The 26,820-nt window shown below is 36.9% G+C and overlaps 1 protein-coding gene across 15 annotated transcripts in view; it reads left to right on the forward strand.

The window, feature by feature from the left end:
* Positions 1-1,892: 1,892 nt before the first annotated feature.
* The window catches only part of LOC133831138 (uncharacterized), a 28,033-nt gene continuing 3,105 nt past the window's right edge, over positions 1,893-26,820 (forward strand). Inside the window, exons 1-13 of one of the 15 annotated variants that reach the window (XM_062261325.1) lie at positions 1,894-2,145; positions 3,759-4,386; positions 4,462-4,539; positions 4,653-4,798; positions 4,893-4,980; positions 5,054-5,146; positions 5,254-5,343; positions 5,452-5,586; positions 5,710-5,884; positions 6,002-6,392; positions 21,504-21,561; positions 21,860-21,977; positions 22,313-22,537. In XM_062261325.1, coding sequence (XP_062117309.1) covers positions 4,066-4,386; positions 4,462-4,539; positions 4,653-4,798; positions 4,893-4,980; positions 5,054-5,146; positions 5,254-5,343; positions 5,452-5,586; positions 5,710-5,832 — 1,074 coding nt within the window. In that variant the 5' untranslated portion in view covers positions 1,894-2,145; positions 3,759-4,065 and the 3' untranslated portion in view covers positions 5,833-5,884; positions 6,002-6,392; positions 21,504-21,561; positions 21,860-21,977; positions 22,313-22,537. The other 14 variants (XM_062261327.1, XM_062261335.1, XM_062261333.1 and 11 more) reach the window with 14 other exon arrangements.

Genomic DNA, 26,820 nt, shown 5'->3' on the forward strand with positions numbered 1-26,820 from the left:
ATAATGAAATATACAATAAAAGTTCAATGAAAATATTAGTTAAAATTTAATTTACTTAAACATTCAAGCTTAAAATTTCATCTTTTTACTCATAACTTAACAATATTAATTTTAAATAATTAAACCATAACATTTTACAATAATATAACAATAAAAACACACAAAAATCTATAAAATTAAAATAAGCCTAATAAATTCAAAAAGTAATTAAAACTTAATAATTTAATTAAAAACTTGAGAACTAAATCATTTTTAGCTTAAAAAATATGGTAAAATAACTCTAATTTCTAGAGTTATCAAAAACAAAAAATAACTTTTAGTTAAGGAGCCAAACACACTCTTTGTTTTTAAAAATTGTTTTCTGAAAACTATGTCAAACACCCCTACTTGTTTTCATAAAATAATTTTTAGGTTTTAAAAACAAAAATCATTTTTTTAGTTAAGAAGTCAAACTCCTTCTAAGGTTTTAAAAAAAATACTAAAAAACGGATTCTGTAAAAAATTACAAAAATACGGAGTAGCATAATCGTAAATATGAAGTTTTTTTTTAAACAAAATTTACAAATTTGTAACAATACAATTTTTCTTGTAACCAAAATTTACAAATTTGTAATTAAAATTCACAAGTTTGTAACCATATGTTACAATTTTGTAAACAACATTTACAGACTAAATAGAAAATTGTAACATGCGATTACAGAACTGTAAGGGTATTTAGGATCCAAACCAATCCAATTATCTCGTACCAATCCAAACCAAGCCAATTAAAAAAAATTGGATATCCAAAAAATCATTTGATTGGAATGGATTTGAAAAGCTGGATGTTAATTGGATTGGATCGGTTGGCGGATGAGACTGTGAAAATCCAATTAGAAACCAATCCAATCCATTTATAATTAATATATATTTATATATTATATATATATATATATTTAATTGGATTGTTATTATTTTTTGATGTGTTGTTGTTGTGTTCATATTATGTTACTATCTAAGTGCTTCAGTTATTGCTTTTGAGACATTAGTTTTAAATTTGAATGGTTGTGTTGTAAACTTAATATTTCAACGAGTTAATGTGGTTATTGTAAGGATTTAATCTAGTATTATAACTAAATAGTGTTTAGTTTTTTGTATATTTTTTTTATTTGTTAATTTTGTTAATATTAAAATTTAGGTTCAAATATAAAATAACTGATCCAATCCAATTACAATTAGATTGGATTGGATTGGATTTTGAGGCCGAATTGGATTGGTTAGGGGTAAAAATGTTGGATCGGATCGGATCAGATGAGCACTGCTACAGAACCGTTATCTGTATTTTTGTAATTTTTATAAAATTCCGTATTTTATAATTTTTTTTTTTTGGAATTTACAATGCTATGTGTAACTTTTCCTTGTAATTATACATTATAGGCTTGCTTGGCATGCTTATGCTTTAGCTTTTAGCTTACCAATAAATTTTAGGATTTTTTTAAAATATGGAATTTTAATAGTTGATGTGTAAAAGTATAGCATTCTCATATGTCCAACTTTTACTTGAATTATTTTTTAAAATTCATACTTTATAGCTTTTTTCACAATTAAGTTTTAGAAAAATCTACATTCTCATATGTATTTACTATGAATTTAATAACAATAAATATTAAACTTGAATATATATAGTTAAAAAGACATGACTCTGTTAAACATATATATATATAGGGTGAGACTTCAATGCAGCCAGGATTTTAGTTGCACCCGTGTTGCCAAATCCCAGCCGTCCACGTGTGCATCTATGGTGCAAACTAGTGTTCTTAAACTAGGGCTCACGGGGACTAACATATAACAGCCCACACCTAAACCTTTCAATTTTGATATTTTCTTATAAATTCATTAATAAGGTCTGATCAATCTTTTTGCTTCAGATCTCAAAAAATATATAAAAAGGTAAGATCATTTTTATTCGGTGTGTACTGAAGTCGATTTCTCTGCTACTCCATAGAGAAACTATTCATTGTCTTCTTTAGCCCACAATTAAAAATCTGGCATTTTTTTTCTCTGCTTATAAATCTAGATATAAGCTCATAACCTTTTTCATTCGGTGTGTACTTAGATTGCCATTTTTATGCTACTCCATAGAGTAACCGTTCATCGTCTTCTTCAGAGGTAAATGAAAATATTTGTTTTGTATTTATTTTCTCTGTGGTCCTCCTTGTTGTTTTTGTATTATTCTAGTGGTTTTATGTACATATATTTTCTTCCTGATGTTAGTGATGTTGTTTGTTTTGGTAATTAACTATTTTTCTGTAAATGGATTGTTTTGGTTTTTGGGATCCAATCATTTTTTAGGATAGAGTATGGTTCTAAACTATTTGTTTTAGGGTTTTATGTACAACTATTTCATATTATATGTTGGGGTTTCTGCTTAGTTTTGTGTGTTGTTATAATAAAAATTATAAGTGGAAAACAGAATCGAAGCTGGGGTCATCTCGTTGTTAGTATTAGGTCGATCCTTCACCTATTTCATCAAAGATGCCCACGCGGTATCCCTTCCCCGCTTTTCGTATATTTTCTCCCTAATCAGAATACAGAAGAACAAGAAAATCCAGTAGTAGGTCAATGAAGCAGAAAAGTCATTGATTTGGTTCACATTCACGACAACTCAACTCAATCGGACCAACCCATACCTGGTTATTTCTCTTTTTAACTTCTTGTATGTTTCTCAATTCACCAGAAAAAAGAAGTGTACCAGATTCGATCCATTACGATTCCGATCTACGTCGTGGCATCTTAATTTGATAGCTTTGATCCTGTTCTTTCATTTCCCTCATTTTTTGTGAGAAATCTTTGTAGATGTGAATGTGTAGTGTTATTGATGGTGTTTTCGATTTCGTGGGTTTTTCAATTTGAATGAAATCTGATTTGATTATGTAGCCAGAAGATGGCGTGGTTTAGTGGGAAGGTTTCTTTGGGTAAATTCTAGGATATCGCTGGCACGGTGAATTAGATCCAGGAGAGCTCATCTCGCTCATTTTTTATGGTGGTATGGGTAGTTTAAGTTGTTTGGTGAGTACTCTAGTTTAAGTTATTGAGGGTGTTGGTGGTGGTACTCTAGTTGATTAGAGGAGGACTATTATGTTTGCAAAATCAATGAGATTACATTGTGATGGTCAATAGTTTATGAAAAGAGAAAAATTGAGTAAATTGGAATGAACCATGTTCGACTAAAAAAAATTATCTTCATAAGCTTACTACTATCATATGATATTATTATATCCTAATCTACAAGAAAAGTTAAGGTTAACAAAGGTAATTTGAGTTGTTATCCCAGAACTTCTGACAGTATTGTTTAGTTTTAAATGAATGTAAACACATATAGGATGAAGGACTTTGTAAGGATTTTGGTGATTCAAATATTAAGGCTACATGTCAGTTAACACAGAAAGCTTTATTTCTTGTATGACAGCTGCTGTCAAAACTCTTTGTATTTGAATACACTGATCTATAGTGGATTTATCATGGCAAAGCCAGCAAGCTAGACGTAGGGGACACATTGTCCCTGAACCAAGATAAACTTCTGTGTTTTTACTTTTTTATTGCTCTATTGCCTCTGTTCATACTGTTGTTTATTGTGTTTTGTTTTCTGCTGCTATTTGCTTGTTTGTATGACTGCCGAAGTTACCATTTGTGCATAACAAACTTGTAGTACTTGTTTTGAGTTAGTAACGATTTTAGTGTCAATATGGTTGATATATTTAATTTATTTTGTTCTTCTGTAGGAAAACATACGTTGTTTGGACCCTTGATCGAGTTGTTTGGTCAAGATTGTCCATAATTAGTTTGGTTTGGCAATGGGTGTAAGTTTGTTTGTTGTTCATTGTAGCTATTATTTCATTTGATTTTGGTGTGTTAGTTAATTTGGATTTTTGATTAGAAGCCTTGTTCTGTTTCCTGTATTTTACGTGTTTAGTTTTATATTCGTTTAATTGTATCTTTTACAATTGAGGATTATTTATTGTCTTGAGTGTTTCAAATGTTCAAGAGGTTGACCAGAATTTGTTTCTTTGGCGAATCGTTGAATAACAAATGCGAGGCATGGATTCTTCTATTCGTTCGATGAATGCGAATGTTGACCTGATTAGATCAGATTTTAATCGTATTAACCACCACTTGAATCTCATAGAGATGAATGAACGTAACTTTGAGAATAAAGTGTTAGATAAATTATATGGGGAAGATTTTCCTAAGAAGCCATATACAAATGAGGACCCGGCATTGAATACAAAGTATCAAGAGACAATGTCAGATCTTGATTACTTTAGTCGGGTTGCTGATGTGGGTTCTTATGAAGGAGACGATTGTGATTTTGTTACATTGGATGTTAGTGGTGACACTAAAGGGGGAAATGTCAGTTATTTAACTTTTAACCCCATGCTTATTTTGTTGGACCAGGTTAATATTATGAATAGTTTTGTGTTATAGGGTTGCGTTGAGGAAGTGTATATTACTAACCGTAAGAAGGGTAAAAGAAGATTTGAGTCAACTGTGAAGAACAATAAGGTTGAATTTTTTGTATTTTTACAGCTGAACTTCTAATTTGTTAGTATGCGATTATATATATTTGGTAGTTTGCGACTGGTCCTTATTTTATTTGATGTTATTTTTATAGTTAGGTTATTAATCTTGATTGGCAAGAGCAAGACAAGGATGGTGGGGTTAAGTTCTTGTGTGGGCCCTTTATATCGAGTGTCTCTCCTTCTCCTCAAGAAGAAGCCATGGTGAACTACATTTTCAAAAAACTTGAAAAATACGATGACATGTATGTTAAGAGAGAGTGAATTTGCATTAATTTTTTAATGTAGCAAAACTGAACAATTTTGTACCATCCTTAATGTGAGATGTTATTAATGCAGGGAAACTATAGCTTTATGTGGTAGTAAGCATAGTTTGAGTCGGAGGCAGTTAAAAACATTAGGCCCTGACCAATGCTTGTCTAGTTCGGTATGTGGTTTTTGAAATGATTTATTGGTATGTTAGAATAATTTAGTATGATGTTTAAATCGAGTTTTTTTAGTTAATAAACATGGTTGCCTGGTATCTTACTGAGACGGAAAGGGCTGCTTATAAAAGCTATCCGAATAAGTGGTTTTTGCCGACTCGAATGACGGTTAGTTTTAGAGTTTAGATTAGAAGTATTAATACAACATAATTCGACATGTATTTATGCTTAATGGTTTAATTTTATTTTAATAAGTTTATGATTTTTGTTGGCAGAGTGATTGTCTAGGTCCCGCCAAAGCATTTCATTTACGTAGTTATCGTGAGGATAACCTGTACATTGGACCCCTCTTTATGTGTAGAGAGGTGATCTTTGGAAAATTTGATTGTATTAAAGTTGGGGTCATGTTTATTTGATCTTATTTAGATCTCATGTTAATTAAACTAATTTGGATTTTTTTATTTAATGTGCAGATCCCAATACCCATAGTGGTGAAAGATCATTTTGTTATGATTTTGATATATATGCGTATTAAGACCGTTGAAATATGGGACTCAAAATTGGAATCAAATGGTACTTCAAGTGCGCGTCACTTGGTTGATGATGTGGTAAATTTTTAAGTCTCAATTTGGTTTTTCAAAGTTTGTATTCTTTATTGTTCCATGTTTTTAGTAAATGAGATGTGATGTCGTATATGAAATCAATAGAACTTGTTTACATGGAAAATAAAGTTGCGAAATCTAGATATTGCCTGCGAAGAAAATATCAAGGTGGAGAAGAAGGGGAAGTTTAGTTTCACAGATTTTGAAGTTGTGGTAATGGAGCATACCCCACAACAACAAAAATTTGTTTGATAGCAGTATCTTTGTTATAAATCGAATGGGAGGGAGACATGTTAGTGCTGAGGTAACCATAGAGTATTTATGTCTAATTGTAAAAAAAAATTGTTACATTTTGAAATATTAAAATGTGAGGGAATTTCATTTGTTTGAATAACTTTGGTTTAATATTGTTTATCCTCAGTACGACCCTCAGTTTGAGAGGGTACGACTGCTGAAGAGGATTGTCATGACTGACTTCAATGACATGAAGGGAGTAGTATTGAAGAAGGCCATTGAGAATGAAAATGAGAAAGAGTGCAGGCTTCCAAGTGACGACTCTGACAACATAGTTACAAGAAAAGGTAAGGAAAAGTTGGGTTTGAGCAACAAAAATTGTCCGAATAGTGGAATGGGAGAGTGTGGCTCGAAATTGAAGAAGGGAAAAATGGTCGACCTTGTAAGTGTGGACTCAGACTCTAGTTTTGAAAAGATACCTAATGCTTTTTATAGCAAGAACCACAGTGATATAACCCCAATGGCAGATGGTCCCTCAAAAGCAAAGAAAAGGACCAATGCGAAGAAGGAGAAAATTAGTGAGTTTATGATATCATTTTTAATATACAATTTCATATATAAATATGCTTTTACCCGTGTTGACGCCGTTTTTCGTCAGCAGTGAAAGAAGAGCACGTAAACAATAACTGATAATGGCCAATTAAATACGACAACACAAACACACGATTTTTACGTGGTTCAGCAGTTAAATCTGCCTAGTCCACAAGTCTCTGTTATTAAACTCAAGATTATCTCTGAAAATTCTTCAGCATGAATTCTTCAGAGTTTTCTCTCAAGGTTCAGAATTTCGGTCCATTACAATGGTGCATGACCCCTCTATTTATAGAGAAGGCTGCAGAATACTATCCCACATATTTTGGGTAGTTACTTTTTTTGTGAATAAAATTAATGGCTTTAAATGCCTATAATCAGATATAAAAGGAAACATCCCCTGAAGACCAGGGGACGTATAACTGACCAAATAATATCCCACGATTCTAGGGGATTTACAGTAATAAATGAGGATTACATCTCGTATGGACAACACTTATAGATATTCAAGTTGGTTATCATATATCTCCAAGGCTTTAGCTTCCCAGGTTTTCCGTCATCTTTCGAGCTAGAGACATCTCCCGTGGTCACAGGCTTTCGAGATCGTATGTGCGTTGAGCTCGGGACCCTTGATCCGAGGTCATCCCTGAGGATGGATGCGTTTCCGGAGCTACCTTTCGAGGTCATGAATACTTTGAGGTCACCATACTCGAGGTCGTCTATGACTTGCAGGCTCGATATTCAATCCTAGAGCATACTTCAAACCTTATGAGTCCACTTGCTGCGAATCCACCTTTCGAGGTCATATTTAACATAGCTCGAAATCTGGGTATAACATCTTGCCCCCTCAAAAGTATTTGTTCGAATCCTAAGAGAATGAAACTTTTGAACTACTTTCTCTGAGAACTGTACCGTCATACACTTTTGAAAATGGACACGCGTCAGCTGGGTATTGCTCATTTTTGGTACTAGAGTACCTTGAAAACATGTCCACGATCATCCGTCTGCCACCTTTTCGGCGCCATCTTGTCATTGATCTCCATCCGTTGGATCTAGCAAGGATTTCATTCAACGGCCCGGATTAATCCCCCTTTTTCCATCTATATATACAAGACCCCACTCATCATCTTCTTCTTCTTTATTTTCGTTCACCAAAAGCAAGAAAGGAAGAAAAAATGAAACCAGAGACCATCCTATAAAGTTTCCATCCCGTGCATGTTTTCTCAGCCAAAGAAACAAAGAAACCCTGGTCTGTTCGAGTCCGTGAGTTCTTATTTGCAACCTCTCCTTCAATCAACGATCTCTCTGCAAACGCCATTATTGTGTAAGTATGCAATCTTCGTTTTCCATTTTTTTATTTTTTGTTCATACTGTTCTTGTTGTGTATGTGTATATACTAGTTTACATCCTTAGCATAATATGATAGGAGGTTTCTCTCCGATAGGCCCTTGTGCTCTTTTTTTTTTTTACTCCCAACACAGAATTTGCATCACTGATTCATACCCAGTTTTGATGTTTGAACAAGGTTCCTGTTTTTTGGGTTTTAAAATTTTAAGAGACGTTTCTTGTGCACCAAGATTTCGGGTAAAAAACACGGGCCTTGACAAATGCACGAAACCCAAGGCTGCCTTTTCTGGTTAACCGCCACTCTTTTTTCACTTGATTTTCGGGATTTTCAAAAAAAATTCCACTCTCCTTCCTTTCCTGTGGAACGCACGTCCTGACTCTTTAATAAGGGCCTTAATATATAGCTTGTTTTGTTCCTTAACCCCGAGCTCGTAATCTCGAGCTCGAAATTCTTGCATGCATGGCCCTCACCATTTTTTCTTTCTCGCTAGATGTCACAGAATCTGGAAAGACGGTGGGGGTCGTTGTTGGAAATCCCTTACGAGCCGAAAACCCCGAGCCCAGAATCGTTGTTCGCTCGGAATCAACGCCGGATTCGGGAGTATGAGCTCGCACGCGAGCAAGAGGACATTCGAACTCACTACCGCCGCCAGATAGACGAGGTCATAGAGGGGAAGAGGAGAGTTCTTCGGGAGGCCCTCTATCCGGAATCCAATTCAGGACCTAGGCCGATTCCTCTCGATCCTGCATTAAAGGTTACTGTCGCATACCATCCAGGAGAGCTCAAATTTTCACTAATGGGGGAACCTTCTTCCTCGCAGCCGAGAAGAGAAATGTTTGAGGCCGAGCACTATTGGAGCTCAGTTACCACAACTAGTCAGATAACTGACATCCTGGCTTTCCACGGCCTTAGCCTGTCAGGCTCCTTGAAGTGTCGAGCTCCGGTCGACCATGAACGAAGCTGCTTCGCCCCTGGGGGCCGCGACGCCAATGTGAAATACGCGGCCTGGAGCCAGGAACACATGAGGGCGGGAGCACTGTTGCCCTTGAAGTCTTTTTTCAAAGACTTCACGGATTTCGTTGGGTTGGCTCCGTTCCAACTCAACACCAATTCTTACAGGGTGCTATCTGCCCTGAGGTCCTTATACCACGAGATGGGGTGGAAAGGACCTTCGCCTCAAGAGATCTTGTATCTCTTTTGTTTGAAAAGTAACCCCTCCCGAGCTCGGGGAGGGGATGGCTTTTATTATCTCTCGAGCTATCCCAAGGAGAAGAAGGTCTTTGAAGATCTTCCCAATCATCCGCCTGATTTCAAGAGGGCCTTCTTCTGGACAGACGGTCTGTCCCCATCTCGACACTACTCGTTCAGGCGGATTCGTAAGTATTCTTGTTATCTTTATTTCTGTGCTCGAGATTTTAGCTCTTAAATCCGTACTTAGTAGAAATATGTTGTCTTTCAGCCAATTTTCAGCGTCCCACTCCTGACGAGACAATGAAGGAGCATAGAGAGACCCTGCTCCAACTCCCACATGGCAGGAGGTCTCTCTTATACCTTTTACACGAGGATAAGCTCTGAAAGTGCGGACTTTTGGGGGAGGGCCAGTCCACCTTTGACTGGTCCAATAAAAAATATGAACACTGGGAGCAGGTGCCACTGCCTATAGGCGCCCTTCCTCCGAGGAGAGCAACGAGGCCGCCACTTCCAGTTCGCCTGAGGAGTCCGCTGTCTGGGAATGAGGCTAATGATGAAGCCTCGAGCTCAGATTCAGATGAAGGTAAAGTCCTCCCTACCTCGAGAATGTGGTCCCCCACCTTACTAAAACATATGCCCAATAGGTTAGTCTCGTGCCCACAGGATAGATACCACTTCTACATATGGAGTTGGGTAGATGACTATGTCCATAGGTTTGATAGTGGGTTCGGGAAATACGACACCATGTATACCACGGACGAGGTGAGGAACGGGATAGCTGTTCAGTACGGGACCAACGATTATAGGGACCTTTCGAGGTTATCACCCACATATAGGGAAGGCACTCCCCCCACCTCCTCCGAAGACGGGGGAATTTCATGGTCCCCAAGCTCGAGCTCGGGGGAGAGTTCCAGTTAGGTTTCTTCTATCATCACTTTATACGTCTGTGATACTGAAACAACTTGTGTGCTTCTCTTTTATTAACTCACTCTGTGTTGTGACTTGTGAAGGCAAGATGAACTCCGACCTCGACAACATCATCGATGGCGCTGGCGCCAAGAGGAGCAAGCGTCCCAAAGCGGGGGCGCTGAAGACCGACCGGCCGGGCAAGGGCCCCAAGAGGTCCAAGAAAACCCCCCCTCCTGCTCTGCCGGTTTCGAGCTCCATCGCTGCGGCAACTTCCCAGACCGGCGCTTCCACAACGGCGCCGTCCTCGCAGGTCGTCGCCTCGGCAGTGGCGCCGACTTCGCTGGTCGGACCCTCCGCTATGGTTGAGTCCCATCCTCCTGTGGTGGTTCAGTCATCCTCAGGTCCGCCTTCTAGAAGGCCTTCTGCTTCTCGAGCACAGAAGCTATCAGTTTCCACCCATATGGATGCATATGTGGTCGACAATGCGGCTGGGTCCCATGGATCTACGCTGGTCTCGGATGTTATGTCCCAGATCGGCCAGAGCTTTGGCAGTCTCGAAGCTCTCCAATGGCAATGCTTGAACGATACCCAAGACTGCACTGTCCTCTATGAGAAGAGTATCGAGCTCGCTGCCGCGGTAAGTATCCTTCTATAGTCCTTCTTCTTAGTTATAATCACACAGACTTGGTGCTAATGATAAATTTTTCTTTTTCAGTCTCTTTCCTTTACCGCCCAGCTCAATTATAAGTTGAACAATGAGATTCACTCGAGTAAGTCTCATGCTCAAGAGGCGAAGAATCTCCACCTCAAAGCGAGCGATGATCTGAAGGCAGCGAATGCGAAGCTTGAGGCAGGAGCCAAGGAACGTGAGGACATGGCCACCGAGCTCGGGAAGCTGAAGACTGAGCTCGAGGAGCATAAGAAGGAGATCACCCAGCTTCATGAGATCAACAAGAAGCTTGAAGAGGAGAAGGCTGCTACCTTTGACATCATGGAGGATGCAAAAGCTCGTCTCCTTGCTGAGTACAAAGAGAAGAAGTAACAAGCGGTTGACTCGGCCATGTACTGAATGTGGGCCTACAATGAAGATCTGGATACCAGCTTCTTAGGTCCTCACGAAGCGACTCTTCTTGACAGGTGGAATGCTCGGCTCGAGAAGGAAGAGGCTGAGGAGCTCGAGAAGGAAAAAGCTGCTCGGGATGCTGTTTCGGAGGGAGCCCAGGAGGACAGCCATGCTATTCGTCCTGAGGAATCCGGTGTTGCTGATGCTGAGAAGGCCAAGGAGACTCCTCTTCCTTAAACCTGATCTCGGGGAAACCATCTATTGGGGCTGCGTCCCCTTATTATTTTAATTTATGCCCTCGGGGCTGATACAATTTCTTTAAATATTACTTATATATATTTTACATTTCTTGGCTCGAAATATTTTGCACATTTTTTATGGATGAATCATTTATGTTTATTTATTCATACAAACATATTGTGGATTTAGGTTCGAAGCTCAATGCATTCATGCATAGGTTGTTCAAATTATTAGCTTCCGACCTCGTTATTTTTCAAAGTCGGATATTACTTTAACCATGAACCCAAAAGTACTTATATGGTATGTAATGTGAATGATTTGGTTATATCTTTTTTGCTTAGTCACTTTTCCTCATCCTCAGTTTTTGCTCCAAGGTTAAGAGTTCGAAACTATTTTTCTTTAAGATATTCTAGCCTCGATCTCGAGTTATTTCGAAATAGGTTTAGGTTCCTACTTACCATCGATTAGTTTTTTGGTTGGTTTGTTCCAAACCTGTTAAGTTTGCACATCTGGTTAACTCCAAATGTTTTCGGTTTTTGATAATTCGGTTATGTCCGAACTGTCTAAGCTCGCGTATCTGGTTCCATCCAAATACTTTATATGTTTTTGATAATTCGGTTATGTCCGAACTATCTAAGCTCGCGTATCTGGTTACATCCAAATACTTTATGTCTTTGATAATTCGGTTATGTCCGAACTATCTAAGCTCGCGTATCTGGTTATATCCAAATACTTTATATGTTTTTTATAATTCGGTTATGTCCGAACTATCTAAGCTCGCGTATCTGGTTACATCCAAACACTTTATATATTTTTTATTTTTTAAGCTGATGGTATATCTACCGTTGATGCCCCCTTAATATCCTATGAGTGTGACCATAGGTTATTAAATTAAGAGAGATTGCAAAAATAAAAAATAAACAGAGATAATATACTAAATGAAATAAATCTTTATTTGATGGTAATCAAAAGGCAAACAAACTAATACAAATAGAAACTCATGGTTATAGGCAACACTTTTCCTACACTACTGATAGTAAGGTCTAAGGTGTTCGCCATTCCATGCTCGGGGTACTAGGCTCCCGTCCAATCTCGCAAGTTTGTACACACCAGGTCGGATGACTGACTCTATCTGGTATGGTCCTTCCCAATTCGGCTCGAGCACTCCAGCTGCCGGATCTCGAGTTGCCAAGAATACGCGTCTCAACACCAGATCTCCCATTCTGAACTTTCGATCTTGAACCCTCTTGTTGAAATATCTGGTAGTTCGTTGCTGGTAGGCAGCATTTCTTAGCTGAGCCTCTTCTCTTTTTTCTTCAATCAAGTCTAAGGTTTCCTCGAGCTGAGTATGGTTTGAACTTTGGTCGTAAATCTGAGTTCGGATCGTAGGGATTTCGACTTTTATGGGCAACATTGCCTCGCAGCCGTATGCTAGAGAGAACGGGGTATGTCCTGTTGAGGTTCGAGCCGTGGTCCTGTATCCCCAAAGGACTTGGGGCAATTCTTCGGGCCACCGTCCCTTTGCTTCCTCCAACTTTTTCTTTAAAGAACTCTTGAGAGTTTTGTTCACAGCTTCGACCTGGCCATTCGCTTGAGGGTGAGCCACTGATGAAAAACTATTTATTATACCGTTCTTTTCACAAAAGTTGGTGAACAAGTCGCAATCGAACTGGGTTCCGTTGTCGGACACGATCTTTCTCGGCACTCCGTATCGGCACACGATGCTCTTTACAATGAAATCAAGGATCTTCTTCGAGGTTATGGTTGCCAATGGTTCAGCCTCCGTCCATTTTGTGAAATAATCCATGGCGACTACAGCATACTTCACTCCGCCCTTGCCAGTAGGGAGTGAGCCTATGAGGTCGATGCCCCATACCGCAAAAGGCCATGGGGATGTCAACATGGTCAGCTCGGATGGTGGGGCTCGAGGTATCGTGGCGAATCTCTGGCATTTGTCGCATTTCTTCACATATTCGAAAGAATCTGTTTTAATGGTTGGCCAGAAATATCCCTGGAGTATGATTTTCTTGGACAGGCTATGCCCCCCGGTGTGATCTCCGCAAAACCCTTCATGAATTTCTTCAATGATTTTCTTAGCTTTGGGAGGGGTTACGCACCTGAGTAACGGCATGGAATATCCCCATCGGTACAGCCTTTCATCCAAAATTGTGTAACGGGGAAGTTGATACATCAACTTTCGAGCTTGGTTCCGATCTTTTGGAAGAACTCCGTTTTCGAGATAATCAACCATCGGGGTCATCCAGGTCGGCTCTGTTTCGATCATACACACATCTTCCTCTTCTGGCTCATTAATGCTAGGTGCCGATAGGGTACAACATTCAGTTCTTCATTTTCGGCGGACGTGGCGAGTCGAGCTAAGGCATCTGCATTCGAGTTCTGCTCGCGGGGAACCTATTCGATTGTATAGAATTCGAAACACTCTAACGCTGATTTTGCCTTCTCCAAATAAGCTGCCATTCTCGTGCCGCGAGCCTGGTATTCACCCAAGATTTGATTAACCACTAGCTGGGAGTCACTGTAGCAATGTATAGCTTTAGCTTTGAGCTCCTTAGCTATACGAAGTCCCGCGAGTAAAGCCTCGTATTCGGCCTCATTATTCGACTCTTTGAAGCCAAATCTTAGGGCATAATGAAATCTTCTTCCTGCAGGGGTAACTAAAATGACCCCTGCCCCTGCTCCATTTTCATTTGACGAGCCGTCGACGTAAAGTTTCCACAGCTCGTGGGCCGTGGTTATTACCTCGTCGTCGGCTATACCAGTACATTCCACTATAAAGTCCGCCAATGCCTGTGCCTTAATGGTCGTTCTCGGGTGGTAGGTGATCTAGAACTGTCCGAGCTCAACAGCCCATTTAAGAAGTCGACCTGAAGCTTCTGGTTTAGACAGGACTTGCCTAAGTGGTTGATCAGTCAGCACATGGATGGGATGTGCCTGAAAGTAGGGGCGGAGCTTACGAGATGAATGAATTAGACTGAGCGCGAGTTTCTCCATCAATGGATATCTTGACTCTGCCCCCAGTAATCTTTTACTGATGTAATAAACGGGTCTTTGCACCCTCTCTTCTTCTCGGACGAGCACTGCACTTATAGCGTGTTCGGTAGTTGAAAGGTATAGGTACAGTATTTCCCCCATTTCAGGTTTTGACAGGATGGGTGGTTCTGCAAGGTGCTTTTTGAGCTCCTGAAAGGCCAGCTCGCATTCCTCTGTCCATTCAAACTTCTTACCTCCTCTCAGTCAGTTGAAAAATGGAAGACCCCGATCAGTAGACTTCGAGATGAATCTGCTTAGGGCTGCCATCCTGCCAGTCAGACTTTGGACATCCTTGTGCCTTCGAGGTGAGGGCATGTCAATCAGGGCCTTGATCTTGTCGGGGTTAGCCTCGATTCCACGATAGTTCACAATAAAGCCCAGAAATTTTCCTGAGGATACCCCAAAAGTGCACTTCTGAGGATTTAGCTTCATGTTGTATTTCCTGAGCACGCCAAAGCACTCTTCGAGGTCATCAACATGGTTCTTGTTGAGTTGAGACTTTACAAGCATCTCATCAACATAAACCTCCATGTTGTTCCCTATTTGTTCTGAAAACATCATGTTTACGAGCCGCTGGTATGTGGCTCCAGCATTCTTGAGCCCGAATGGCATGACATTATAGCAGTATAGCCCTTTATCCGTGATGAAGCTCGTATGTTCTTGGTCGGGGGAATGCATGGGAATCTGGTTATATCCAGAATAAGCATCCATGAACGACATCAGGCCATGCCCCGCCGTGGCATCTACGAGCTGGTCAATCCTTGGTAACGGAAAACAGTCTTTTGGGCAAGCTTTGTTGAGATCTAAGTAGTCAATACAGGTTCTCCACGTCCCATTGGGCTTTGGGACCAACACCGGATTGGCTACCCAGTCAGGGTAAAAGGCATCCCTAATGAATTGGTTTTCCTTTAACCTGTCGACCTCCTCTTTTAACGCCTTCTTTCTGTCTTCGTCCAGCTGTCTTCGCTTTTGTTGCTTCAGAGGAAAGCTTTTGTCTATGTTTAGTGCATGGCTTGCTACATTCGGGCTTATCCCCACCATGTCTGAGTGCGACCACGCGAAGACATCCTTGTTTTTCTTCAAAAAACAAATTAATTGCTTTTTTGCCTCGTCTTGGAGGTGTTTTCCGACCTTCACCTTTTTCGAGGGATCAGCTTCCTCGAGCTGAATTTCTTCGAGCTCCTCTAAGGGTTCGAGGTCAACTTTCTCCTCAATCCTTGGATCGATCTCTTCGGAAACCTCTAAGACCGTTCCGTCTTTGTTTTGTACGATGACGAGTGCTTGAGCGTTCGTTTGTTTCTTTCCCCTCAAGGAGATGCTATAGCATTCCCTCCCTGCCAATTGGTCTCCTTTTAATGTCCCAACTCCGCTAGGGGTCGGGAACTTAAGGGCCAGATGCCTTACTGATGAAACTGCCCCCAGCCCGACCAGGGCGGGTCTCCCGAGCAGCACATTGTAGGCAGATGGTAAGTCTACTACCATGAACTCCATTATCTTGGTCACCGAGACTGGATAGTCTCCCAAGGTCATGGGGAGCTCAATGGATCCCATACAGGCAGTTCCTTCTCCTGAAAAGTCGTACAAAGTAGTTGCACATGCTTTCAGGTCGCAAAGGGAGAGTCCCATCTTCTAGAGGGTTGCTTTATAAAGGGTGTTGACTGAGCTCCCATTATCTATGAGAACTCGGTGGACCCTTTTATTGGCCAACTGAAGAGTAATAACCAGCGGATCATGATGAGGGAACTGAACATGGGAGGCGTCTTCCTCGGTGAAGGTTATTGGTTGTGTTTCAATCCTCTGGCTTTTTGGTGCCCTAGGTTCGGGTTCATAAGGAGACCCGTCCCATGTCTTCAACTCATTAACATACCTTTTTTGGGCATTCTTGCCCCCTCCTGCGAGATGAGGCCCTCCCGAGATGGTTATTACATCATCTCCATCTATCGGCGGGGGCCTGTCTTCTTCCCGAGATCGGGAGTTATTGTTTTGTGTGGTCGGAGGCGCGGCTACTCTCTGGCTCGCGGCCGCCTGACCAGTATTCTGGTTTTTGACATAATGCCGGAAGTAACCTCTCGAGATCAACCCTTTGATCTCGTCCTTCAGTTGTCGACATTCATCGGTTGTATGTCCAGTGTCTCTGTGGAACTGACAATATTTACTGGAATCCCTCTTGGATTTTTTATTTCTCATCGGGTCTGAGCGCCTAAAAGGGACCTGGTTCTCATTAGCCAGGTATATGTTCTCCCGAAACTCATTGAGCTCAGTGTATACTCTATACACGGAGAAATACCTCTCCCCTTTCTTTTTCTTTCCTCCCTCAGCTTCGGGGTTACTTCCTTCGTTCTTTTTCCTCTTGGAGGGGTTCTCCGTGGCAGGCTTTGGTGCTGCTGGGTCCGCCGAGGTTGAGGCAGAGTTGACGTTTATCGTTGTAGTTTCGGACTGGGAGGTCGCTTTGAGCGTCGACCTCGCTTCCTCTACATTGACAAACCTCTGTGCTCGTCTGTTAAACTCGGTTATTGACCTTACCGGTTTCCCTTGCATGTCGTCCCAAAGGGCACTTCCCGGTAATACGCCAGCTCGGATAGCCATGAGGTGTCCACTGTCATCCACATCCCGAGCTTGGGCTACTTCCAGATTGAATCTTGTTAAGTAACTCTTTAGTGTTTCGCCCGGTTGTTGTCGGACGTTAGTTAAGGTGGATGCTTCTGGTCTGACCCCCACCATTGCTCTGAACTGCTTCTTAAAGTCTTTAGACAACTGCTCCCATGAGGTTATTGAGTGTCTCTTATACTTTTCGAACCAACTTTTGGCAAGTCCTGCCAATGATGTTGGAAACAACATGCACCTGAGCTCGTAACCCACGTTACTGGCTCTCATGATAGTGTTGAACGTGCTCAGGTGACTACACGGATCGGTCTTTCCTTCAAACGTAGGGACGTGAGGAATCCGAAACCCTTGAGGAAATTGAGTGTCGGAAATATGGGGAGCAAATGGCTCGAGCTCCTCATCAGAGTCCTCATATCGACCATTTCCTCGTTCATTCTTTAAAAGCCTAAAGGCTCTTTCGAGCTGATCGATTCTTTCCTGGACTGGGTCAGTAGGAGGTGCTGTCTGGAACTGATTGTCATCGATCGTGATTCCAGGCTCGCGTCTCCGCAAGGGATCTCTACGCCTATTCAAGCGATCCCTTAGGTTCGGATTTGTTTGCTCTCCATTACCCCAACTCTGGTTCAGGTGATTTCGCAGGTCGGGACGATTCTTGCGGCTTCCAGTGTTATTACGATCTCGGTCATGTTTACTAACAGACCTGGTCTCTCCGGACTCATCACTGGTGAAGCTCATTGCTCGGTTATTCCGTGACACTACAAGGAAAAATGCTTTTAATAACACCAAAAATGTGTTATCAAAACCTACGATAACACTTTCTGATGTGTTAAGACAGACTGTGTTATCGTAGGTCAGGGTACTTACCATAACACTTTATCAGTCTTATACAGGTGTGTTATTGTACTGTCAACGATAACACAATTTCTGTGTTATTTTAATATATAGATAAGTGTTGAATTATGTTATTTATAGTCGATACTATAACACTTTTTTTGTGTTATACTACACTTTAGTATAACACTTTTTTTGTGTTATACTACACTTTACTATAACACTGTTTTTGTGTTATACTACACTTTACTATAACACTTTTTTTGTGTTATACTACACTTTAGTATAACACATTATTTGTGTTATATAATGAAGTTTCCATAACATAATTCTTTGCATAAAAAGTGTTATTGTAATATATATTATAACTCAATTTTCGTATTATTGTTATATTTAGATATATTTAAATTCTCATTATATATTTTATTTATATTACACTAATTTATTCTATTATATTTTAATTTTTTTTATATAATTAAAATTAACTTTCTAATATATACTAGCATCATCAAATGAACTTGACTTTCAAATAACAAAAACTAAGAACATTCTACATTGAATTAACAATCCACAATTTAGTTTAAAACATACAGCACTGTCATTAACAACAAAATATTCTTTAAGTATTCAAAGAGTCTAAAAGTTACTACTTTCAAGGAGTCTTAAGTATCCTTTTATACTTCGCTTGTCATATCTGCAAAATAAACAAAGAAATATTTTATTGTTATTATCTAGCATCACAAATTACTTCTAGAAAAATGCTATGGAAATTATATCCAAGAAAGGACACCACATACAAAATAATAGATTCAAAACTACACCAAAGCAAACAAATAAACCAAACACTAAATTATAAGACATTAGTTATTTTTTGAGTATAAAAATGTACCTCTTAGAACAACTTTTTTAGAAGGCCATGCAACTGTGGAACCAACTGCTTCTTGTATTGTAAGCATTGCATGATTAGGACGAAATAAGTAAGACTCTGGTACAATAGCAACATCAACCCATACTCGCATAAAGTCTGGTCCAAGAGGCTTTCCATGTACAGTTATATTTGGATCACTAGAATCCCAACGACCTTCAGCAACAATTGCATTTGCCTAGTCAAGCAAGTAGCAAGCATTTTTCCCTTCCGTAAAGTTATGTCTTTTTTCTAGTGCAACACTCTACCAAATTTATTTTAAAGACAATATATTAGTTTCTGTAATTGTTCTTCTAAAATGAAAATTTAAAACAATAACAACTTTTATAATTTACCTTAGGGGACTGAACATTGTTTAACTGCGGTACATTGCGAGACTGTCCTTCGCTTGGTGTCACTTTACCACCAACCTAAATATAAAACCAAGATAAGTTTTATTGGAAGAAAAGAAAACTAAGATTTATAAGTGCAAGATAGAAATACCACCAAGTGTTCTTTAAGTAGATTCATCATTTCAGTCATTTTGAGCTTCATATTATAATTGATTCCAGATTTGTGGTTTATAGATCATTATTAGTTCTCAATTTGATTATATAACCGTGTATGGTGAGTTGGGTTCAGAATAAGTGGTAAACATTTCTAGAAGAACATGGTTATTTTAGATTTAGAGAGAGAATTAAGACAGAAAATAAAATAGAACTTTAGAGAGAAATAGAATAATAACAGAGAAGGTAAACATTTAAAGAGAATCAAGAGAGGAAGAATTCAGCAATTCATTCATTTCTTACTAGTGTCAAAAACAGTGTCAAGAAGACTGTGGATACTATTTTAACAAAGCCCAGCAGGTCTAGTCGTTTTGACTTTTCTCAGGTAAGCTCTGCTAATTACTAATTTTTTTTTAACAAAAATGTGATGAGAAATATTTTTATCACTAATGTTTACTTAGCTCTCCAAAGTTTCTGTTAGGAGGTTGGAGGATATTGGAACCAAAATGATTAACTTATAATTTATTTCTTTTTGGGTATAGATAAAAACACTGAATTTTTTTCCATTAATTTGATGGTTTCAAGTGAATATTTGTTATCTAATTCTTATCTAGGGTGCATGTGAAGTGGACAACTTCAAATTTGATGCACTTGACTAGGTTTGCTTTACTACTGGAAAAAGAAATAGATCTTTGATGTGTGTATGATTACACAGGAAAAAAACTATTGTTTGGTACTGTCCTAAGCATTTTTAGACTAGGCTTCATTTCATTCTACTCTAGCTTGTATCCAAATTATTAGATTCATATTCAATAGATGTGTTCAATTTTTCTGGAGACTGATTTTAATTTTAGCAACAAGTATGATAGGCTCAAATTGATATCAAACAATAGGAGAATTTTAAAAGAGCTGTGAGTTATGAATTTTCAAAATTTGATAAAAATTTATGAGAATTTACCATAGTTTCTTGATAGCCAACTTTGAGTATCCGTTTTACCAAGTAAAAATGCCTAAAATGATTTTATTTTTGGTGTGAGTGTTTTTTACACAGCCTATTATGGTCCTAAAAAATTTTGGACCAGATTAATAAACCAAATAGATTTTATAAAGTCTCAAACTTTGAGATGACACTGAGGGCTACTGCTACTGCTATGAATGTAGTCCATTCATAGTGCATGTGTTCCCATCACATCAAGCTCTCCTAAAATAACATCTTTCGAATAAAGCAACTTAATTTGTATGCCACTGTACTGAGTAGAGTAGTGACCTGTGCTGTGACCATATGAGCTATCGTAATAACCAATCCAACGAGCTGATGGCAACTCCTTTGCCATAAGTGCAAGTGTTCAAAAATAGTTAAAAGAGGTGTTTGGTATAGGAGTTGTGTATTATGGTAGTAAAAAATTTAGATTAAGAGAATGTTAAACTCAAATATTTATAAGAATTAAGATTATATAAAGTTATATTAAAAATAAAACGCATTTGGAAACACAAATCTCAAATTATTAAAAATAAATTTATCTTACATTTAATTTTAAAATTTTCATTCCCACCAAATTTAAATCCATTAATAAACATTCCCTTAAATTTTAGCTATTCCTATTTCTTAACTTTCAACCAGTCAATTGTGGGGAGCCTTCAATATTTAGAATTTTTTTTTATTATTATTATTGTATTCCTAATTTAACATAACATTATTAAACATAGCTAAAAACAATTTTTTTTTAAAACAAAGGGAAAGTCATAATAAGGATTGATGTAATACCCCTATCCTAATTATATTTTTGTGCTGATTTATTTTAATTTTGATTGCGATTTATACAAAAATCCTAACAAAAAATACAAGCTCTATTCCACCCCCTACCTCCCCACGCTAAATCAACTACAAAATTTGTAATTAATGAACTAAAATGATAAAATAATTATTTAATTAAATATTCCCTTTAAACTTGTTTGAGAATACATTGGCTGGTGTGTGTTTGATTGACTGTACTGCGATTATTAGTTATTACAGTTTATATGATTTTTTATAATGAACAACATAATTATTTGCATATTTGTTATGATTGGTAAGGCACTGCTGTTTTGGCAGGACGTCATATATTCTCTTTCTTTCTATTTTTTTTTTGGGAAATAAACAGGAGTTGGTTGTTCTAAAATTTGTTTTCTTTGGAATATAATACAGTATATGCTTGTATTCTTATGCAGAGATCTTTCAGGCATGACAGAATCATGGAAGGTCTTAATGTTACTGAAGAAATGTTGATCTAAAATAGCATGATTATGTAGTTTTAATATAATAACTGTAATCATAAAGATTTATATATGATCTAATGGTTTAATATACTTGTATGTAGTTGTCTAGTGGATTAATTAGAGAAAATATTATCAAAGAAAGTTAAGTATAGTTATTTTCTTCTAATTGTTTCTGTATAATCTTTCTAATTTCAGAAAATTAAGGATGGGATTTAAGAAGCTAGCTTGCAAGTTATGATTAAACGAGTTTCAAGTATGGTTCATAGTCTCTCTCTTTGTTTCTTCTTGGCTGGTTGTTTATCGAATACATTTTAGCGCCCCCTACTGTTTAAAAGGTTCACTTTCATGAAGAATAATAATAGTAGGTTATTTTTTTAGCTTCAGTTATTTTCATGAAGAATGGTTGCCATTGGTATATTTGTTAGCTTCAGTTATTAACTTAGATGATTGATTTGTTTCTAACGATTTTTTTATGGATCTTATGGACCCTTTAATGATCTTTTAAGCGTGTAAAAGGTTTCAGTTTGAGTAACAATACAGAGTTTTTGTAGGCTAAATTGCTGGTTGAATCAAATTATTTGTGAAGAAATGTCTATGGTATTGTATTCCACTTGTCTAATCAAGCTTCATACCTTAACCGTTGCATGCCATTCCAAACAAAAAAACAAGGTAATCTAGTGTGTTTGACATATATTCTTGCTCTATCAATTGGTGATGACACTATTTAAATATTCCCTTTAAACTTGTTTGAGAATACATTGGCTGGTGTGTGTTTGATTGACTGTTCTGCGATTATTAGTTATTACAGTTTATATGATTTTTGATAATGAACAACATAATTATTTGCATATTTGTTATGGTTGGTAAGGCACTGCTGTTTTGGCAGGACGTCATATATTCTCTTTCTTTCTATTTTTTTTTTTGGGGAAATAAACAGGAGTTGGTTGTTCTAAAATTTGTTTTCTTTGGAATATAATACAGTATATGCTTGTATTCTTATGCAGAGATATTTCAGGCATGACAGAATCATGGAAGGTCTTAATGTTACTGAAGAAATGTTGAACCCTAACTCAGTGGCGAGGTAGATAAGCGACCAAATTTCGCTTGCAAAAGCTTTTGTTGTGATCCATAAACTCTGTATTCCTTATTGCTCAAATGGTTTTGATTGTTCTAGTGCTGAGATTTTTAATTGTATGTTATAGCAGTTACTTGATTTTCTAGTACCATGATTCTTAGTCCCACTAAAGATTTATTGGTCTAAATCTATTACTAATTTCTAGTACTTTAGTTTCATTAAGCTTTCAAGAGATTCTAGTGTTGTTTTTAATTTAATAATCAGATTCTAAAATGGTAGCCACTAACTAATTGGGTTTGGATCAAAGACAAGATTTTAGGTTGGGTTGTGGCAATTAAATCTAATCTATACATATGGAAATAATGAAAACAATATGACTAAATGAAAATTTTAATCTATACATATAATGAAAAATCTAATCTATACATATAAAAGCTTACCTAACCATCTATCAATACCAAGTCAAAAAATTCAAACAACACACAATAAGTTTTCTTCCTTATATCACCGCAGCACACAAACAAATTTTCCAGAACCTACTTCTCTAATACACACAAGTTTTCAACCTTCTGTTATCACCGCAGCACACAATTTTAATCTCAGAACCTACTTTCTCTATGGATGAATATTTAAGATATTCAAACTCCTCTAACATTTTAAATATATTAATAATAAGAGTTAAAAGAACAAATTCCGTACCTCTTGCAAATTACCTTTGCAATGCTCCTTGCCAATTCGATCCCTAACCTGAAGAATATAATCAATACTTAAAAGATTAATACAAAATTAAAATTTGTCAATAGATATTAAACAAGCATGTATGATAAACTAACAAACTAAACAACATGGCAAGCAAGCTCAAACAACCAAAAATAAAAGTTGGAATATGACCAATCAGAATAAGGCTTAACTGTTCAGTGGATGGGTTTAAACTTTACAAGAGTGATATTGCATTGAAATATTGGGCTTTCTATTTTTCTTACTGTTTTCAGAATCTGAAGAGATTTTTCTTACTATTTTTCTTACTGTTTAAACTGTTCAGTGGATGCATTCTATACGTGTTTAGTGTAAAGCAGACCCAAAGTTGGGTTCCCCTTAAAAAAAAGAAAAAGAAAGACCCAAAGTTGGGTTTAGTCTAGATCAGCATTCCTATAAATTAAGATTAAAGGTACATATTATTTTGTATTAACTTTTCATGACCTTTACCACTTCCTCAGCCTATCAACTCTATTTGGTAAGATTGCTGGTTTTAGGAGGCCCTCTGTGTGAACAATTGTTCTGCTAGAGCCATGGAATATGTTTGGTAGAGTTATAAAACAGTTACTTTGAAAAAGCAGGAGCTCTTGCAAAGAATATTGCTCAGGAAGTTTCATAGAAGTCATTATTATTATTACCTAGAGAACCCCCTCCCCAAGAGAAAATTGTACAAAATAACGTATTAGGTATCACAACAGCAAAGTACATGATGATTGGTAATACTTATTAGAAAAATTGGGGATAGAAATCTCTAAGGAAACATGCATTAAATTTATCATTTTTTATGTCTAAATGTCTTGCACTCCTATCATTTCATTAACAGAAAAAATGCTCTTTAATAGTTGTTGTAGAACATAAAAGTAAAACAGTATACTAAATGCAGATGCAGAGGTTTCCTACTGTAATTGTTTGCTAATAAAATTTCAATGAAATGGGCATAAGGAGCAACAGATTCAAGTATAACTATACAAGTGAAAGTGTAACAAAGTTGTGAAATTTAAACTCTACAACATAAATAGTTTCAGTAAAAGTCGTTCTATGAAAAAAAAAAATTTATATAATTTAAATCAAAGACATTATAAACATATCCATACAACACAAAGTAACTCAATATATGGATAGCACAAATAACTTTGAGTACCCCATTAGTGACATTTTTGTAAGAACTAGTGTTGAAAGCCCTTACTATTTGAGGATAAGCTTTTGGCGTGGAATAAGAATGATTAAGTAAAAGAATAAATGACACAATTACTATTAGAAGCTTCTACATTGAAACAAACATAGATAAAACATTAAAATAGTTGCTACTCTTAAGTCATATATTCCTTATTACTATCAATGCATATAGATCTCTTCATGCCCAAGGGTAGCAATTTTCAAAGTTATTCACCAATGTCTGAGGAAGAGCAATGTAACAGATTAATAATCATATATGATGAAAATGAAACAAACAAAAAAGTAAGCATATAATCCATAATCAGAGTAAGAGGTTTGCCAAGTATTTACACTATTTAATAAGTTCATTTCTATCTTTTGACATGATTAACTAATCTAGAAAACAAATTACCACTGAAAAACCATTTTCATTGTCAACTACAAATCATACATCAAATTAATAAACCAACTATCAACAATTTTACTAGCCAACAAAAAAAAAAAGGACGATACTTGTAATATCAACTTTTAAATATAATTCTCCCCCGCTCTTATATTGATTTATGTGTGCGAAGGCCAAAAAAAAGTCTTCTGAACCACACTATCGTTGTCAATAAAATAAATCGACTTTACTGTGATATTATTGACTCTCCCAATTCACCTCAAGAATAATAATTATAACAAGGCATTAACCCAATAGCATAAATTTTGTTAGGACGTGAAGAAAATAATACACATTGTCCAAAAAAACTGAGAATGAGCAGCCTCATAATGCACAACTTCAGATATATAAGCTCACAAATACATTGAATAATAAATTCAGCACTAACGAAACTAATAACTAATTTAAGTTTTATGTCACAACTATAGCCTGCCAAATAAAATGGCAAGACCAACCATTTTAACTTATTGCATCCAAAACACAATTAATACAAAAGAAACTAACTAAGTCTCAAGGGGCGTTCTATCAAATGGGTGGTGTGCAACTCATTTGTTTGAATTAGATTAGAATGTATGTATAGGATCATGCTCAACCAAAATTTATGTTTTTCTATTTTATCTTAATGGTATAACTAATTACTATATGTAACCGAGCTCTTTCAAGTTTCAATGTTATTAATGGAAAAAGCCCTTAAAACACCCAAAAATGATTTGTATAGGTACATATATTAAAATAAATATATGTATATTTCTTGCTATATGGATAGTAAACTTACTACTCCTTCAAAGTGTCTTTTCCTTTTATTTTATTCTTACATTCTGAACATTCAACTGATTCCAGAAACTGCAATAGGTAATATACCAAAATCAAATGGGTATAAAATTGAAAGTGAAAGAGAGACAACGAAAAAAAAATATCACCACGTTGCTACTACTTTCTGAAGAAATATACAGAAGCAAGACCCACCTAAAAATTTCTCCAAATCAACATGAATAGAAATAAAGATGAAAAAATTGAGATAAACGATCGAAGGTTTAAACACTATCATAGGCCTTTTGCTCAGGGGATGCTCACAAATCATTCTTGACCATTTACCAAAAACACTCCAGTATATAAGTAATATAAATCTATAAGAAAAAAAAAGATAGATTTTACATTAAGCGGAAACATAAAACAAATAAGGTCATTAATTGTAAGAATTGAGACTAATCCGTAGGCTTAGATGTATCTTTTGCTTTAGCTACATATATATAAAGTCAGTGAACAAATATAAATAATGTCTTCATTGGAGAGAAGAGAAATAAATTAAAATCGTAATAAGGAAATAAAAGTAACACACTTCAATTTTTTCATTCACACTATATTTTTCCTCAATAGTATACTGTTATTTACAAGTACTCATCAGCTAGGTTATTATGTTTTGTGTTCTTTAAACACCAACAATCAACTTTTTCAAAAACAAAACTATATATGTTTTATCGAATGGATAAAGAGCACCCTAGTAACAAGCTAATAAAAATTGTTTGTTGCTGAAGCACTAGTATCAAGCTTCATGAAAACAGAATGTTAAAAAATACAGTAAATGTGCCTAATTTGTGTACCTGAGAATGAGTGAAACAGCTAACACTGAATCAATATCCATTTAACGCTGAAATGAGCCCAGGCAAATACAGAGGAACTCTTCCAGCAAACAAACAAAAAAAAGATAAAACACAGGGGAACTCATACTCTATTAAAGAAACTGAATCAGATAACAAAGTCACTACAATCTACAGAGTCTTTGGAAACTACACAACAAAAGAAAGATAAAAATTAAAGTTTAAAAAGACAATAGCCATATTCGGTCCCTGATAGTAAAATCTAACATACAAAGCAAAACTCTGACATATCACAAAAAAAAAAAAAAAAACCAAAGCAAACACGGCATCCAAAGGAAGAACAAAACACCATATCACAGTTTATATCAAATGCAAAGTCAACAAGCTGAAAGGGCATATATTCGGTCTATACATATATTAAAAAAATTCAAAACCCAAATCATAATCAAGTGGAAACACAACCAAATAAATTTTAGTATAGATTTA

This window comes from Humulus lupulus, chromosome 4 (assembly GCF_963169125.1).
Source record: "Humulus lupulus chromosome 4, drHumLupu1.1, whole genome shotgun sequence".
NCBI classification, from domain to species: domain Eukaryota; kingdom Viridiplantae; phylum Streptophyta; class Magnoliopsida; order Rosales; family Cannabaceae; genus Humulus; species Humulus lupulus.